Source organism: Tiliqua scincoides, chromosome 2 (assembly GCF_035046505.1).
Source record: "Tiliqua scincoides isolate rTilSci1 chromosome 2, rTilSci1.hap2, whole genome shotgun sequence".
In the NCBI taxonomy this organism is placed as follows: Eukaryota; Metazoa; Chordata; class Lepidosauria; order Squamata; family Scincidae; genus Tiliqua; species Tiliqua scincoides.
The window spans coordinates 47,458,944-47,476,445 of NC_089822.1; the positions used below are offsets into that span (position 1 = coordinate 47,458,944).

The 17,502-nt window shown below is 40.1% G+C and overlaps 1 protein-coding gene across 1 annotated transcript in view; it reads right to left on the reverse strand.

Annotated features, from left to right (window-relative positions):
• The window catches only part of FBXL17 (F-box and leucine rich repeat protein 17), a 219,064-nt gene that overhangs the window by 86,440 nt on the left and 115,122 nt on the right, over positions 1-17,502 (reverse strand). Inside the window, exon 7 of the mRNA XM_066615792.1 lies at positions 316-392. Coding sequence (XP_066471889.1) covers positions 316-392 — 77 coding nt within the window. The remainder of the gene's footprint in view (positions 1-315; positions 393-17,502) is intronic.

Genomic DNA, 17,502 nt, shown 5'->3' on the forward strand with positions numbered 1-17,502 from the left:
ATCCTGCATTGTATATGTGAAACTGCGGATACGGGAATCACGGATATGTAATTCGAAAGAGATTTATTCATAACTTTATTTGGCTATAAATCCAACAAGTATAGCATTATTATTGGGTCCAATCTTTTCAAACCATTTTCTATTTAACAGACCACTTTATAATGATTTCTAAATGAGTTTTGACATTAAAAATGTTTATAATATACATGTATATACATTCTACATTTTTAGAAAGAAGAAATTTAAAACATTCCACCGTAAATAATTCCTCTTGAAGAAAGATGCAGAAAACAATATAAAAACATTATTACATACCATCATCTGTGATCTTACAGGACACCAAGTAGAGTTCTTTTAAGTTCTGTCCTTCTTTAGCGATGACCTCTACGCATCTGAAATACATTCAAAAGTGGATTATAAGTGCTTCAATAATGAGAAATCAGTGGCTACCAGACTTCAAAAATGTTAGTGTCTGATGAAATTACACCTCCAACATATTTTCAACATAAGTCAAACCTATTTCAGACTAGTTTATTTCTTCCATTTGAGTGGGCTTGATGATTTTAAACCAAGAGACTAACAGGATGGTATCATAAATGCCTAACTTCCCAATCCTAAGGGGCAGCCCAATCCTGAGCTGCCCAGGGAGCCTCCGCTCAGCAGCACCACGAGGGCTGCCACCGAATCCAGTGCCTCCTGCGCTACCATGGGACGCACCTCGGGAGTAGGGGACGTTTTTCCCCTTCCCCCTGGTAAGGGAGGCAGCCCTGCAATGGTGGTGGGTTGCAAAAGGTTATGGCAATCTAGGAGTCACTGTAAAACTTGTGCATTGCTGAGCTTTCCAGAGCCTTAGCTCAGCGGTCTTCAGTCCATTCACGGTTGCAGATGTGACTACTGCCGCTGCCGCCACCACCACCACCCTGCACACTCTGGGTTCTGCAACATGGGGCGGAGGTGATGCAAGCACAGATATGAACAGATAGCAAGCAAGAGAAAAAGAGGGGCAGGCAGAAGAGAGCCTAGTGGAGGGTTTTTCCTCAGCCACAATGTCGGGTGGGAGATGAGGTAGAGAATCAGAGAAGAGAGTGGGGAGGGAAAAAATAATCAGTCAGGGATCCCTACCTTAAGGGAACCCCCACTACCCTTCTGCCTCCCCAGTACAAAGGAGAACCAAGATCACACATGCAGTGCAAAGCCACCAGCCAACTCCACATACTGCATTAACCACAAAGCTCACCTCCAAGTCTCAGCAGGGCACTAGCCCTTTGGTGGGGTTCATGGCTGGGCTTGGGGAGAAGGAGGTTGGGTGGCATCAGCAGCGATTCCAGTAGCTGGGTAATATCAAGTGAATTGGGAAGGAGAAGGTGAAGAAAGAGAGGAGTGGTGTGAAAGAAAAGGAGACATATGCAGATACGTGTCATCAAGAGAGAGGGCAGGTAGGCGAGCAGGTAAAGGAGAGAAGGAATAGAGAAGACTACAGCCAGCCATCCTTGCCAGGCTGTCTGCCAGGATCTGCTGCTGCCAGTCCTGTGGAACAGAGGGTTCCCTCCTCCCCTTCCCCCAAAGGTACACATACAAACACAAACTCCAACTGCAAGTGGCAGCAGCCACTTATGCTGTGCCCCTCCCTCATCTTCCTTGTTATCTGTTGTTCATATCTGACCTCCGATCATTCTTTCTCACTTCCCACCACAGTGTTGCCCCTTCCCCATTTGCTTCAGGTGGGATGGTCTCTGTTCTCCCTTCAAAGACACGGGTGATGACAGCTCAGTGTTCCTGGAATATGATCTCCACTGGCCATTGTTGCTGAAGGGGGTCCCTGTCATCACTTTTACCAACACTGTCTCCTCTTAATTATCATTGTTGCAAAAAGCTTTGGTAGGACTTCCTGAACAGAGCAGGAAAAGCTGGAAGGTGAAGAATTGTATCAAGGGAGTGGGTTGGGGGGAGGCTTTGTTGTGCCTGAGGAAGAGGAAAGTATCCTGCGTAAAAACTATGGGAGAAGGTTTTCCTCTCTTTCACACATCACAATGGAAGGGATGCCCAGAGTGTGCAGGATGGTGGTGGAGGCGGCAGCTGAGGCTGAGCCAGGCAAAGGTGAGCGAGAACAAACTGCTTATTTCTGGTCATCACCAGCTTCATGACATTACCTCTTGCTTAATGCTATTACTTCTGGCATTTGGTGTTAGGTGAATCCCAAAAGTTGCATTTTAAAAAGTGGGTCACTGCACTGAAAAGTTTGGGAACTACTGGTCTAACACATTAATGTGTTCTGAGTTGTTACATTTTTCACTCTGAAGTATTTTGCATTCAAGAGGATCAGGCTGGGAACAAAATGTTGAATATTAATACTGCACACGTGCCACTAGGTTAGATTAAAATAATGAGTTTCACTACATTTGAAATATTATAGCGTGGTTTAAAATTTGGAAAATGGAAAAGGTGCAAAAGAGAGCAACTAAGATGATTACTGGGCTGGGGCACCTTCCTTATGAGGAAAGGCTACGGCATTTGGGCCTCTTCAGCCTACAAAAGAGGTGCCTGAGGGGAGACATGATTGAGACATACAAAATTATGCAGGGGAAGGATAAAGGGGATAGAGAGATGCTCTTTACACTCTCACATAACACCACAACCGGGGGACATCCACTAAAATTGAGTGTTGGGAGGGTTAAGACAGACAAAAGAAATTATTTCTTTACTCAGCATATGGTCAGTCTGTGGAACTCCTTGCCGTAGGATGTGGTGACGGCATCTGGCCTGGATGCCTTTAAAAGGGAATTGGACAAGTTTCTGGAGGAAAAATCCATTATGGGTTACAAGCCATGATGTGTATGTGCAACCTCCTGATTTTAGAAATGGGCTATGTCAGAATGCCAATGCAAGGGAGGGCACCAGGATGAGGTCTCTTGTTATCTGGTGTGCTCCCTGGGGCATTTGGTGGGCCACTGTGAGATACAGGAAGTTGGACTAGATGGGCCTATGGCCTGATCCAGTGGGGCTGTTCTTATGTAAAGTGATCTATTGTACATTACAATGTGTGCACTTCTGAACAATGTCTTCCATCTTGAATCAGGGTAAAAGTTAATTAATTAAACTGCAGGTTAGAAGCTATCAAATGGATTCAGAAGGACCCTGAATTATGGAAAAATAATTGACTGTTCTACATGCATACGTAGTTTTTATGTTTTTGGTCTACTTTGCAAAAGCCTGGAATATGGCATTAGTGACAATTGAAATGAACTAATGAGGAAATATGACTGCACTGCTTGCAAGAAAAGTGGTCCTTAGAGACCTTGTTACTGTTTGTGATGCACTTCAGCTAATAGGAGCTGCCAGACACTGGTTAGGGACATTTCACTTTAGAGAACTGAGTTTCAATCACCTCTGAAGTATGAAAAGAAATGACACCATTAGAGAGACAGCCTGATGAGATTTGGAATGAAATACCAGAACGCACAGGCCAGATCACTGTTGCATTTGAACAATATAAATATTTTTCTAAACAGAAAAATTCACTGATACCATTGTTTAAAATGTAAACTAAACAAAAATCCACTGGGAAAAAGATTTAGCAGCGGAAATGCTGAAATACACAAGTCGGGAAATCTGCATACTTCAAAACTATTACATGTGCATCCGATTTACACAAGACCAATGTAAAATTAATGAATAGGAGCTTAATGATGGAAGAGACACCCAATTTGAGAATACTATATTCAGCATATACAATATTTAGGAATGAGGCACAAAATTAGGGTTGGATCAAGATCTACATGTTTCCCACCCGTTCCTCCTCACCACAATTTCCTGCACTTTGAAAATTCACTTTTGAGGGACATGGCGGGCGGAAAATAATTACCGCAGACACCCGCCCATAAGTTGATCCCACAGATAAGTCGAGGGCAGGTTTTGAGCCAACAACCATGGAATTTTCTATGACTCTTGGATAAGTCGGGGGTTAAACTTAGGGGGGTGTCTGACTATAGTTTTGTCTGATTTTACTTGAGGCCACATCCTGAAAAATAACCCACCACTAATTGTTACCTAAGAACTGTAGTCTCTAATTTATTAAAAACATAGTAAAAGATCATAAGATACATTTTTATTCTTTTTAAATTCTGGTCTTCGTCACCTTTTTGTAAGCACTATCAGAGTAAGTGCACTGTAAACAACATACCAGTAAAACAGTGGTTCCCAACCTGGGATTCATGTACGCCCAGGGACACTCAACAGGACCTTTAGGGGTACTTGAAAAAGAATGAAATAATGGCAGAAAAAGGCAGGTCATGCTCCAGAACGCCTTGCAAAGACCAGCAAGGCAAGAAGAGAAATAGCTAGTTGGCTGTGAAAGCCCCACCAATAGCTAGTTTTTGGTCATGAATTCAACTATGAACCAGTGATTGAAAACCAGTACAGTAAAGAAGTGAAACATAATATGGAAAGTGATCAATCACCTAGAATTTCTCAGCACACTTCTGGTGCAAAGCAGTGCAAAGGCAGAGTCTTCTGTTCTTCAAACAGATAAAAAGAGAAAACACTGTGATAAATACATGAAGTCTGGGATTTCATATGGAGGAGATGAGGGCTTGTATTATTAATTACACACATTTTGCTAATATGCAGGGTACCATTTATGGAAATGGGCTGCCAAGGGAATTTCTCAGCACACTTCTGGTGCAAAGCAGTGCAAAGGCAGAGTCTTCTGTTCTTCAAACAGATAAAAAGAGAAAACACTGTGATAAATACATGAAGTCTGGGATTTCATATGGAGGAGATGAGGGCTTGTATTATTAATTACACACATTTTGCTAATATGCAGGGTACCATTTATGGAAATGGGCTGCCAAGGGATATGCAAGTGAAAAAGGTTGGGAACCACTGCAGGAGAACCATGAATCAAATCCACCTTTAAGGTGTCTGGTGTGTTAAGCCAGAAGCTCTACGTACAACATACAACCCATAACACATAACTGGGAGTGCGCAATTCAATTCACAGCAGAGAGATGTGGCTGTATACATTTGCAACCCTTTTTACTCAGAAGTAGACCCACTGCTTTCCTGCTTTGCAAGCCTTTGCAAAGCAGAACCAGGCTGCAGCAGAAGGAAGGAGAATTAAAGGTTAACAAATTGCTTCTAAGGAGCTGTGCATGCCTGCTGCTTGAGAAACCAAACTTTGCAGAGTTGAAAGGCTTTGCCCTCTGAATGACCTGGAGATAAGGCGAGGTGATAACTGGAGCTTGATTACTTGGCAAAAAATTCACAGTAAGTGAATTTCTACGGTAAGTACCTGCTCCCCCACTGTTCCTTTGCTCTAAACACTTCTCCCAAAGTTGCTTTGCCTGGGGTTCCGTTACAAGTATTTGTACGTAATATGCAACATGCCTTAAACTTCCTCATGGTCTCTGAATGTCGTCTTTTATGCTATCATCTATTTTGTACAAATTACGTACCATTATAACTTTCAGTGCCTTCGCTTTACCCTGTCGGTATTTTACAATTGCTCATAGCTTAAGTCGCATTCTCCTAGATGTCTGACTGTTCTCTCAAATTAACTGTGATTAAATGGAATTGATATTCCCAACTGCATCATCTAACTGTGACAATCATCCATCCTTGTCCAAGGCACATAACCTGTCTGTGTTGTTGTTGTTGCTAACTTCACTTTATCTACACAATCAAATCCATGGTTAAAATGTGCTATCTAAGCAATATCTCTAAAACTGTTTTCCCTTCCTGTCAACACAGTGTTTACAATGTTTCTCTGCCTGGTTATTTCTCATTTAGACCACTGCAATTTTTTCATTGCCAGCTCACCCATTTTTCATCTCCCATTTGTTCTTCATTGTGCTGTTCAATGCAGGTTTTTTTTGGTCTGCCATTCTGACCACATCTCTACTTTTTTTCTTTGTATTCTCACTGGTTCCTCTCTTCTGTCTATTTATATTCCTTCCTGCTCCTTTCATTCTGCCGTTTCTAATCTTCTTGTTAAACCATGTCTTCCGCCTGCTGTTTCCTATAACCATCTTTCTTCTGTTGTAGAATTAACCCCCCCCCCACTATTTGCATTGCTTCCTTTATAACAATCTTGAAAAATAACTCCTCAATACTTACTTTTTCTTAAATGTTTTCTTAACTGAGCCTTTTTCATCTCTGTGCTTCATTTCCAATGTTCAACTTTCCACACTCTCTCATACTTACTTTCTTCAATATATTATATCTACTTCAGAATGGAAACTAGCAGGTTGGGACCCACTTCTAAATACTTGTTTTATCTGTGTAAAATGCTTACAGCCTAATCCTATCCACACTTTCCTGGGAGTCAGCCCCATTGACTCTAATGGGAGTTACTTCTGAGCAGATATGCGTAGGATTGGGCTGTCTCTTACTATAGGCACTTAAATACTGAATATATCAAGTAGTATTGTCTAGCTGGAATGAATTTCTTAACAGTATTAAAATAACCTATATACTTTTTTAGTACACAAAAATCACAGATAGCCACATTGGTCCATTAGAAAAATTCCAAAGCCACAATCTGATAATATGTGTATTAGGACAGACCAAAATGACACAAAATCTTAAGTAAACTTTTGAGTTCTCCAGAACTCTTCCTGAAGCTGAATATTACAAAAGCAAGTTGGTAGTAACTGGGGATGAAGTAATATCCTTAAAAGCCTAGAGGACTTAAGCAGGATCTTGTTCATTAGTCTTACTGCATTCTAAACACTGATGTCAGACTATGTCCAAGGTAATGAGGAAGACAAACAATGACTGTGCCCCATCTTAGAAAATACAAAATTACTCTGTTCCATCCCTAGCACTAACCGAAGTACTTCCCAAGCTTCTGGGAAAGACAGAAACAGAAGATAAATTATTATCAAGAATATTTACAAGTAACAAGTAACCCATGAGTCGTAACAGCAACTCAACTAGAGCCATTTTTCAAGACCTTTTGACTCAAGTCAGAATCTTTCTGAAAAGCAAGTCAAGCCCCCGGAAGTGGCAGGAGATAAAAGAAAGCAAGCACGCACACAAAAGCAAGCCTCAACTTGAGTATTTGAGTCTTTTCATTTTTAGGATAATCCCCCAAGTTCAGAATCAGTGCTCAAGTTTTTGACAGGCGTGACTTGAATACATACAAGTTGTGAAAAATGTGTGTTTTCTCAACTTGAGTCATAAGAACATAAGAACATAAGAACAGCCCCACTGGATCAGGCCATAGGCCCATCTAGTCCAGCTTCCTGTATCTCACAGCGGCCCACCAAATGCCCCAGGGAGCACACCAGGTAACAAGAGACCTCATCCTGGTGCTCTCCCCTACATCTGGCATTCTGACTTAACCCATTCCTAAAATCAGGAGGTTGCGCATACACATCATCGCTTGTACCCCATAATGGATTTTTCCTCCAGAAACTCGTCCAATCCCCTTTTAAAGGCGTCTAGGCTAGACGCCAGCACCACATCCTGTGGCAAGGAGTTCCACAGACCGACCACGCGCTGAGTAAAGAAATATTTTCTTTTGTCTGTCCTAACCCGCCCAACACTCAATTTTAGTGGATGTCCCCTGGTTCTGGTATTATGTGAGAGTGTAAAGAGCATCTCCCTATCCACTCTGTCCATCCCCTGCATAATTTTGTATGTCTCAATCATGTCCCCCCTCAAGTCATCTGGGTTTTGGCCCATCCCTTCTAAAGAGAAAGCCAACACCCACTTAATTCGATTTGAGCAAAATTCTTTACAGACTCCAGATACAAAGGTTAGTCTGATTCCTAATTTGAGCAAAATCTACTCACCAAGTCTTCCAAAAGGAATTTGGGAGCAGGGAATACATGACACAGCATTCTAACTGTAGCAGTTCCTCATGATGCATTAAAAATACATGCAGTTTAAGTGTCTGTGTAAACAGCCTTGTCAGAAAGAATGAGCAGTACAAATTTTTATATAAAAACTACGGTCCCAGCATCTGAAAATACATTATATAAACGTTTTAACATTGATCAAAAATGCCTGCTTGGGGGTAATGGATTCAGTAGTGGACATACACAAAACACATTTGGAAATAAATGACAAGACTAAAACAGAATACAAACACTTAATTAACCAGAAAAAAAAATCTGCTGATCCAGCTTCCAGTTAAGATGCACCCAATATTGAGCTACTCAAAGTCAGACACTTGAGACCTACACCTGAAAGAAACAACTTCATATTTTCGCTTCAAAACATTTGAGAGATTAGCCCTTAAGGAACCCTAGACTATGCCCCTTTGGCTATATTTTAATTCCTGTACAGGGAATCTGTCAGTTCCAACAAAAAGCAACAAATGCCTGCTATTAGGCAGCGCAGAAACAAAGACAACTTGATCCCTCCTCATTCAATTGGATAACTTTTTTTCAGCAATGTGAGTTCGAAAACCAGAACTGCCCTTCTAGGGCCTCCAGAAGCCTTTCTGAGCCGAACCCACAAAGCATTGGAAGGCAACTTCTGATTTCATCTTCCAAAACTTTTGCAGAGCCTTTCTGAGGCCCATGGAGGCTGTATACAGCTTCTACGGGCCTCAAACAGGCTCCCCAAAAGCATCGGAAGGCGAAACCAGAAGTCACTTTTGGGAGTCTTTCTGAGGCCTCTGGAGGCTGTTCTGCAGACAGCCTTCATGGGCCTCAGAACAGCTCTGGATGTGACCAGAGCAAGGCTCTGGGGTCCAGGAACAGAACCCTCAAGGATAACAAGGGTCCACCTCTATGTACCACCTGGTGACAGCTGCACTTTGCTGCAACACTTTAAGTGAAAATAAGCCTTTAGTGGGCAGCACAGGGGCTTCTGTTCTCTGCTGTAAAATTATGAAATACATTTTACCTGTGGTATTACCACAGATGGTGACAGTTATTATGAACAACCTGTAAAGGAAATAAAAACAAAAGGAAAATAAAAACTGATTCAGAAACAGAGGATACTCCACATAGTTTGCAAACCAAACCACGCAAACCAAAGCTCCCTTCTTTAAATGGAAGGTGACTCCCCGCTCTGAAAGGAAGCTTTTTTCCATTAAAGGAGCAAAGCTTCCGATCCATTCGCATGTTGGTATTTCCAAAAGAGTGCAGAAAGAGTAGATTTCTTTCTCAAGGAGGACTAGGAGCCTAAAGATTAACACTGCCTGTTCCAGTTTGATAAGAAGGAGTAAAGAACTCTTCTTGCTTGAAGAAATTCTGATTAAAAAATTGTATTGCAGTAAAGTTCACTGAGAAACAGTTTGGCCTTGAACAGAGAGAATTCAGCAGCGTGGAGTTGCTGCTGGTTTCACATCCAGATGCAAGCATGACTCTCTTGATGGGAGAACATAGCAGGACGTAGGTATGTTGTATAAAACAAGATTACAGAAAAAAGCTACTTCCATAGTAAACATTTTAAGAGTGTGGATTTGCTCCTGGCACATAAAGGTTTCACCAAAAATTGATACTGCTTATGTGAAGAAAAACAACCTAAAATACATTATATGAACATACACCATACATGTTAATCCCAGTAGAAAGAGACACTTGAAATTAATCATGTGTGATATTTATGTGATATTTCCATAACACTCTACTACAAATTAACCACAAAAAAAAAAAAAAAAGGTTTTGGTTGTCTTTTAACTCTAGGTTTAAAGAATATTCTTTACTAGACTAAAATGTTCGAGTTTGAAGAATCTCTGTAGCAAAGCAGAATGTAAACTGTTTTGCATATGGATGATTATGTGTTGAGTTAGATAATCAGATCCCAAATAGCAGTAAGTAAAAGCAAATGGTGATTGCAGCAGTTCAGTTACAGGGAATGGAAAATAATTTTACTTCCATATCAGTGGGAAGCAAAGCTAAATATTGTTAAGCAACTATGTATTCTTTTTGCATAAATCTGGACTCCTGCAACATTAAGCAGCTTCGCAAGCATGAAATAGTGGATAAACTTGCAAATCTAGAAAAGTGAATCAGTGAACAGCAATGAAATTCTAGAACAAAGAACCACAGAACACAGCATAACTTAACAAAATGTTCAGTGATAATGACAATTATAAGTGCTTCCACACAAGTTTTATTGGTGCAGCTGTTTACTGTGTTGATGCTACGAAATACTGAGAAATGAGGGTGTTGCACAATCCAAAAATTCTTCATCTTTGAAGTAGGACAGCACAATGTGTACCTACGAAGATCAGTTGTTTTAACCAAAGACTTTCCCCTTTTCTTCCATATTCTGTGTTTCTGGTTGCCAGCAGAAGAATAAAGACTTTGATAAAGGGCGCAATTCTAACCAACTTTCCAGCATTGGCATAGCTGTACCAGTGGGGTATATGCTGCATCCTTCAGTTGGGGAGTGGTCACGGAGTCCTCCTCAAGGTAAAGGCAATGTTTGTTCCCTTACCTCTGAGTTGCATTGCCCTTACCTTGGTGCTGGAAAATGGGTTGGGATTGCACCCTAAAGTACTCAAGTACTCATGATAAAAGATGCATGGTTGTTTGGCCCATGCTGGGCCCATAAATATGTTGTGTTTAAGGCTCTCTGAAATGGAAGGCTGAAAAGTTAGTGGAACACAACCATTTGCAGAACATGCAATAGTGCATGGCTTTGTTCAAAAGAGTCCATCTTGTGATCCTATGCTGCTTCCACTGCAGCAGACCAGAGCACAGAATCAGGTTTCTCACATTCAACGCAAAGCACATGTTTTATAGATACTGGAGAGGGCAAATCATTATTTTCTGTTACATTTTAATTTGTGCACTTCTACATGTTTCACACATGTGCACATAGAGTCATTTTCATCCTGGTACAATGGTTTGGCATTATTGCTAATCCCAATGCTTCTTCAGTGGTTGGCAACCTTCAGTCTCGAAAGACTATGGTATAAGCCTACAGCACCCGGTATTCCCAAGCGGTCTTCCATCCAAGTACTAACCAGGTCTGACCCAGCTTCCAAGATCAGACGAGATCAGGCATGTCAGTGTCATGACAGAAACCATACTAAACAGATGCAAGTGAATTGCAATTTAGCAGAATTTAACACGAGGTTAAGGTCAGCCATTTTAACTCTTTCTTGTTACAGCTCAGAAGGATTACTTTATTGATTTGTACTTCAGACAGACCTTCCAGACCATTTACTGTACAAGTCACGTTTCAGTGAGAATTCTAAAGCAACTTTGAAATAAAAACTATTATCTATGTTGTATGCTTATAAAACGCCAGATATAAACACCATGGTTAGCTGAGATCACAATTACGTAACTTAAAAGATACTTGCTTAGTAAAGTATCCCAATCCTCTTGCAACTCATGCGGGATCACTTCTGCCCGGTTTTCACAGCTGGTGGCCATGCACAGTGGAGATGCGGCCTGGCTCTGCGCAGGCAGCCAAGCTTCGTTCTCAATGGCTATTTAGTATGTGATAATGGATCCCCTCTCACCTGTTATCACAATCTGGACCTAACTGGTTATGATTTGGGGCTTGGTGGGAATTTTTTTGTCTGCACAATTGGCTATAGATTTTTTTGCCTACACCAGACTGTATGTAAGGTGGAATCTTTACTCCTTCTTTAATTACCTGATCACTTTCAGTCCAGTCCTAACCAACTTTCCAGTACCGATACAGCCGTGCCAACAGGGCGCACACAGAATTCTGTGGTGGAGGGGCAGCCATGGAGGCTTCCTCAAGGTAAGGGAATATTTTTACTGGTGTTTGTCAAGTTGCAGCAGGCCTCCCAACCCAGAAGTAACTGGTGATGATGTCATTGCTAGTTACTTCTGCTGATACATGTGATAGCTGGACATATGTAAAGTGGTATGTCAGGGGATAACACAGTTCTGCAACATTCAGGGAGTAACAAGTGCTTAAATAAATAACAGAACCAATGATATAATACCTTCTAACAACTCTATGAACAACAACTAAATGAACTCTTTTCTAGATTGTTGGAAATTATCTGCTTTTTTTAAATGTAAACAAGGATATGTTTTCCAAGCTGTTATCCTGAAATGGTCGTCAAAATTCTCTACAATACTGATCTCTACAATAGTATTTAACAAACAGCAGCAACAGTTAGGACTTTGACAAAGTATGTAGGTAAGGTCCAAAGAATTGAAGAACTACCTCTGTATGTCCAAAAATGAGAAAAGGGCTTATGCACCTTGAACAGTACTTCCTCACACTGCATTGCAAGCCACTGTGAAAACAAGTGTACTTACAAAGCAGATTGTGAAATGACGTGGGGGCCTGCAATTCAAAGGAAAAAAGTCAAAAATCCTACTGGAAATGTCTATCTGTTTAGACATGTCTGGAGTATGTACTTCTTCAGATCTCATCCCTGTTACTGTTAAGACTGTTCTGAGTAACTGGCTCACTTTTATGTATTTTGAAGAAAACGTATCAAGACAAGGATGGTGTAAGAAGTTACTTAACTAGCTGCTATAGTGAGGGAGATAATTCCAGAGTATATAAAACAGAAGGAACTGTAATTGGCTTACCCAGAAATACAATTAAAGAAAAGATCAAGATCTTACCTGTTACAAAAAACAATGGTAATAATTTAAATAATCTTTGGAGAGTGATGATGAACACATGCAGTCAACAGTTTGTCATTACAGAGAAAGTTTTTTCTCTACAGTTGAATTTCTAGGTACAAGTTACAAATACTGTTCCTTTACAATATCTCTGCAATTTATTGTAATTCTTTGCAAATAGTAGCAATTACAGCACTATTTACACAACACATATCTTTATTTTATTAAAATGATGTGCAACAGTTTATACACACATTTCATATATCCTTATAATGGAGCACCCGTAAATGAGCCTTTAGAGCCATTAGTTATTTGATTTTCTCTGTAAACCGCTTTGTGAACTTCGTTGAAAAGTGGTATATAACTAATACGAATACAAACATCATAAAAGCTTAATGAAGTTATGTACTTTTTTAAAAAAAAAATTCCAATTCTTCTGAATCTTAATATAGATTCCAAACTCAGCCATGAAAGTTAGAAAGGAAAATGTATATTTAAAAGATACAAGAATACACAGAAACTTTTTTGTCCTATTAAATTGAGGCTTTACTGTGAAGCATCTTATGCACATAAGATGTATATGCAACCAGAAGGAGATCGGACAGGTGAAGGACTCCACCAGGAATGAAGTTCTTGGAAGATAGAACTTGCTATTGTAAAAATCCCTACAGGGATTTAGTAAGCTTGCCTATGAAAACCGCCTTGAATAAAGTTGGAGGAGAAATTCAATAAGAAAGGTGGTATATAAATACTGAAAGCATTATTATCAAGAATAAATGTTTACAACCAAGCAACATAAACAGCCCTTTCAGTTTTCTTAGTTTTGAACAAGATTTCCAGAAACAAAGAACTTGATTTTCTTTGCAAACAGAGACAGCCATATCTCACTGAACTAAGGGTTGATGGGGAGGGCAGGTGCGATGGGCAGCAACAAACAAATTCTCTTGTTCTTTGCAGTTGTAAGCCCAGCTGAAGCAGAAGCACTCAGAGATTGCTAAAATCAATACTCAAAATGACACTGAGCGAATAGTGAAAGATTTGCTCTCAAATAAATCATTCATTTCTCAACAAGCATTTCCCTGTCTACAAAATGGAAAGGGGTTAATTCCTTATCTCTGAATGTTAGTTAAATAATTAAATATAATTCATGAGTCTATACATTGTACCAAATGCGGAGTCTAATTAGAGGCATTAAAACAGTCTAATAAAAAATATGCCTACTAAATATAAATGTATAATTATGGGTTCCCTGAAACTAAATGGCCAAGCATGGTCATGTGGTTTCTACAGCTCTCTTGTGTGAACAAGAACTGAAGTTTTGCAGATTATTGTACTGGGGTTTGTGAATTATCAAATGTCTCCTTGTTTATAACAATGAGCCTAATTTGCACAACTACTAAACAGAAACTATTTTGAAAAGTAGAGAGAGATTAATTGACTTGGCTCAAGGAATGCAATGTTGTATGTATACATATTGTTCACTTCAGCGTTAATGCCCCCTAGAGGATAAAGCCAATTAACACAAAAAATAGGGATGCAGACATTTAAGAAGGGATTTTCTTCATTACACAGCATTTTCTCATAACACACCACATATTCAATTTGCTTTGTATAACTATGGAAGATGGTGCTTGAGAATGTTCTCATTTTAAATCACACTATTTAAAATGTTCTGATCCACCAGCAAAGCTGAACAACAGCATTCACAAATAAAAAAAGATAGCATTCTATATCTTTTATATAGCAGAGAAGATACTGCTGGTGTCACGTTTCCGGACACCCCAGCCTACACATAATCAGCTTTGGAAACAAGGCAAAATGAAGCATACTAACTAGGTATAGAAAGACATGGCTAGGGTTCATTATAACAGTGTTTCTCAAACCGTGGCTCAGGACCCATTAGGTGGGTTGCAAGCCAATTTCAGGTGGGTCCCCATTCATTTCAATACAGGTTCAGCCTTGTTATACACTGATTTTTTATACACAGATTTGACTCAACACGAATGGCCACTGCAAATGAGAAGGAATGTGCTGATCCCTGGAGAAGGGGAAAAATGCATCCCATTAAAATCTCTTTAAAAAACTGAACAGTTCTTTAACAATAGCCTCCTTAATGAGAGAGAGGGCAGCTGGCAGACAATCCATCAATCCTTCTCTCTCCAGGCAACCCCTCCCTTCCCCCTGAGTACTTGAAAGGAAGGTGATCACTTGATCACTTTGCATTGGTGTAGGGAGGGGCTGAGTGAAGCTCCTTTCTAAGTGCTTGCAGGAGGACTCATTGATGGATTGTCTTCTTAAGGACTCTTATCTTACATCACGAAGGTCAGCAAGGCTGTTTTTAAATCACTGGAGCAAGGGAACTTTGTTTTTTAAATGGATTTGCTTTAGTGCACTTTTTGCCATCCATGTGAGTTCTGGTAACGGGACCCACGTGAATACTGAGGCTCAACCTGTATTTAAAAATAAAATCTATTAGACTTGATGCTACCATGGTATGTGACTGCATTTGGGAAAATGTTACAGACTTGTACTTTGAACAAGTTATGCATATTCTTTTAACAATGATAGTAAAAGGGACTTACTTCTGGGTAAGTGTGGGTAGGATTGCAGCCTAGGATTGTTAAAAATGTTCCTGCTAGATGACGTCACTTCCAGTCAGGACATCACGTCCAGTGGGTCCTGACAGATTCTCATTTAAAAAGTGGGTCTCATTTAAAATCCTGACAGATTCTCATTTAAAAAATGTGTATGCCCAGAGAACCACTGCATTATAAAAACTAGAAAGGGCAATAATAAACTTTTCTGTAGGCAGCAATATACAGGTGTCCCCCAGTATCTGCAGAGGATAGGTTCCCGCTGCTTCCACAGATACCAGAAACCATGGACAGCAGCAAACCCTATTCAAATCCCTCTGTCACTCTCAGGACTCACCACTTCATTTGCAAAGGCTTTGCAAAATGCAGCTTTTTTTCTTTGCTTGCTTCAGAACACAGTGGACAGAAGAGGAAGCAAACAGAGAACTCTAGACTCCACTTCCTGTTAGTGTTCTCTCTGCTGCCTCCTGTAGCATTAGTCTACCAGCTTTTAAGTCTAGCGTTCTCAGTATCTACTTTCATTTTCTCAACATTCTGTAGCAAGCAAAGCAAAAATGCTGTGTTTTGCAGAGTTTTTGCAAATCAAGGGCTGAGTCACTTGCACAATGGGGAGGGGAAATTGTGAACCTCGGATAAGAGAAACCACAAATATTGGATCTGTAGAAATGGGCACCTGTCTGGAAAGCAAAAAGGCCAGACCAGTGACTTGAAGGACTGCTGACAGGATACCACAGATTCTCAGGCCTTGAAGGCTAGATTTTCTACCTTGCACTAGAACCATGCAGTCTTCCCTCAATACAAACATGCATGCGCGCACACTCCTTACCTGATCTCTGGAATTCAATGATCCGAATTTAAATAGAGTTTGTTTCCCACTTAAATGAGAAAGCTGTTTTTACACTTTCAAAACGGAAATGAAACTTTCCAGCCCCAAACCCTGCTTGGACACACTATGTTTAATGGTTTATAACTCCATCAACTTCCCCAAAGTCCTGAGTTTGGGAGAAACAACCTTTGTAAGACAAAGGAAATGTTTAATACCTTCAATAGCTCTTACTAATCTCACAACAAATGATTCAACAACCATCTAACCAGTTACTGCACCCTCAACTAGGTGGCAGGACAAAGGCAGAATCCATCAGGATCTCTGGCTAAGAATAGTGGACTTGCTGATCGAGTTATCCCACCTAAGAATCCCATAGGATTCTATTAGGCAAAAACTACTTAACCTTATGCAACGGTAGTGATGTGTTTTTATTGATTTCATATTATTGTTTCAAAATTGCTTACACGGTGTTTCTCAAACTGTGAGTCAGGACCCACTAGGTGGGTCGGGAACCAATTTTAGGTGGGTTCCCATTCATTTCAATATTTCATTTTTAATATATTAGACTAGATGCTACCATGGTATGTGACTGCATTTGGGGAAATGTTACAGATGTGTACTTTTAACAAGCTACAATGCATATTCTTTTAACCATGATAGTAAATAGGACTTACTTCTGGGTATATGTGCGTAGGACTGCAGCCTAGGATTGTTAAAAATTTTCATGCCTGATGATGTCACTTCCGCTCATGACATCACTTCTGGTGACAGATTCTCATTCTAAAAAGTGGGTCCTGGTAATAATAAAAGTATGAGAACCACTGGCCTAACAAATGAACAATATTGAATCAATATACAGCACTATAGGGCTATATGTGGATATTGACTTTATTTATTTTATTTAAAATATTTTACGTTGCTTTTACATGGCTCAAAAAGACAAACAACATAAAGCACAATTTAAAACAGTTAAAACAATATAAAGTACAACACTGTTATTTAAAACAGTAGTATGCAATAATTATTAAGTGTACATACATGGATTTTTTTATACACGGATTTGACTCAACAGGAATGGCCCCTGCAAATGAGAAAGAATGTGCTGATCCCTGGAGAAGGGGAAAAATGCATCCCTTTTAAATCACAGTTTTAAAAACTGCTTTATACTTTTGCAGAGAGACAGTCATACAAGTGATTACAGGTATAACTTAAGTATCCACAGATTATTCTATCTCAAAGTTGATGAGAAGGGCCCTTTAAATTAGGAAACAGTCATTTAATAATGCCAGAGAGGGCAGCCGACTGAGAAGGCTAAATGGCAGAGATTATCACCTTCTCCATTCTTTCCCCCTTGCTGGGGCTGCTGGTGAAGGGAGAGACTGCTGCCTCCTAGTGTAGCTCCTGGAGAGAGACTGATTGACTCTTGTGTGCATTACAAAGGTCAGCAAGGCTGTTTTTAAATCACCAGAGCAAAGAAACTGTTTTTTAAATTGATTTGCTATAGTGCATTTTTTGCCATCCATGTGAGTTCTTGGAACGGAACCCTCGCGAATAA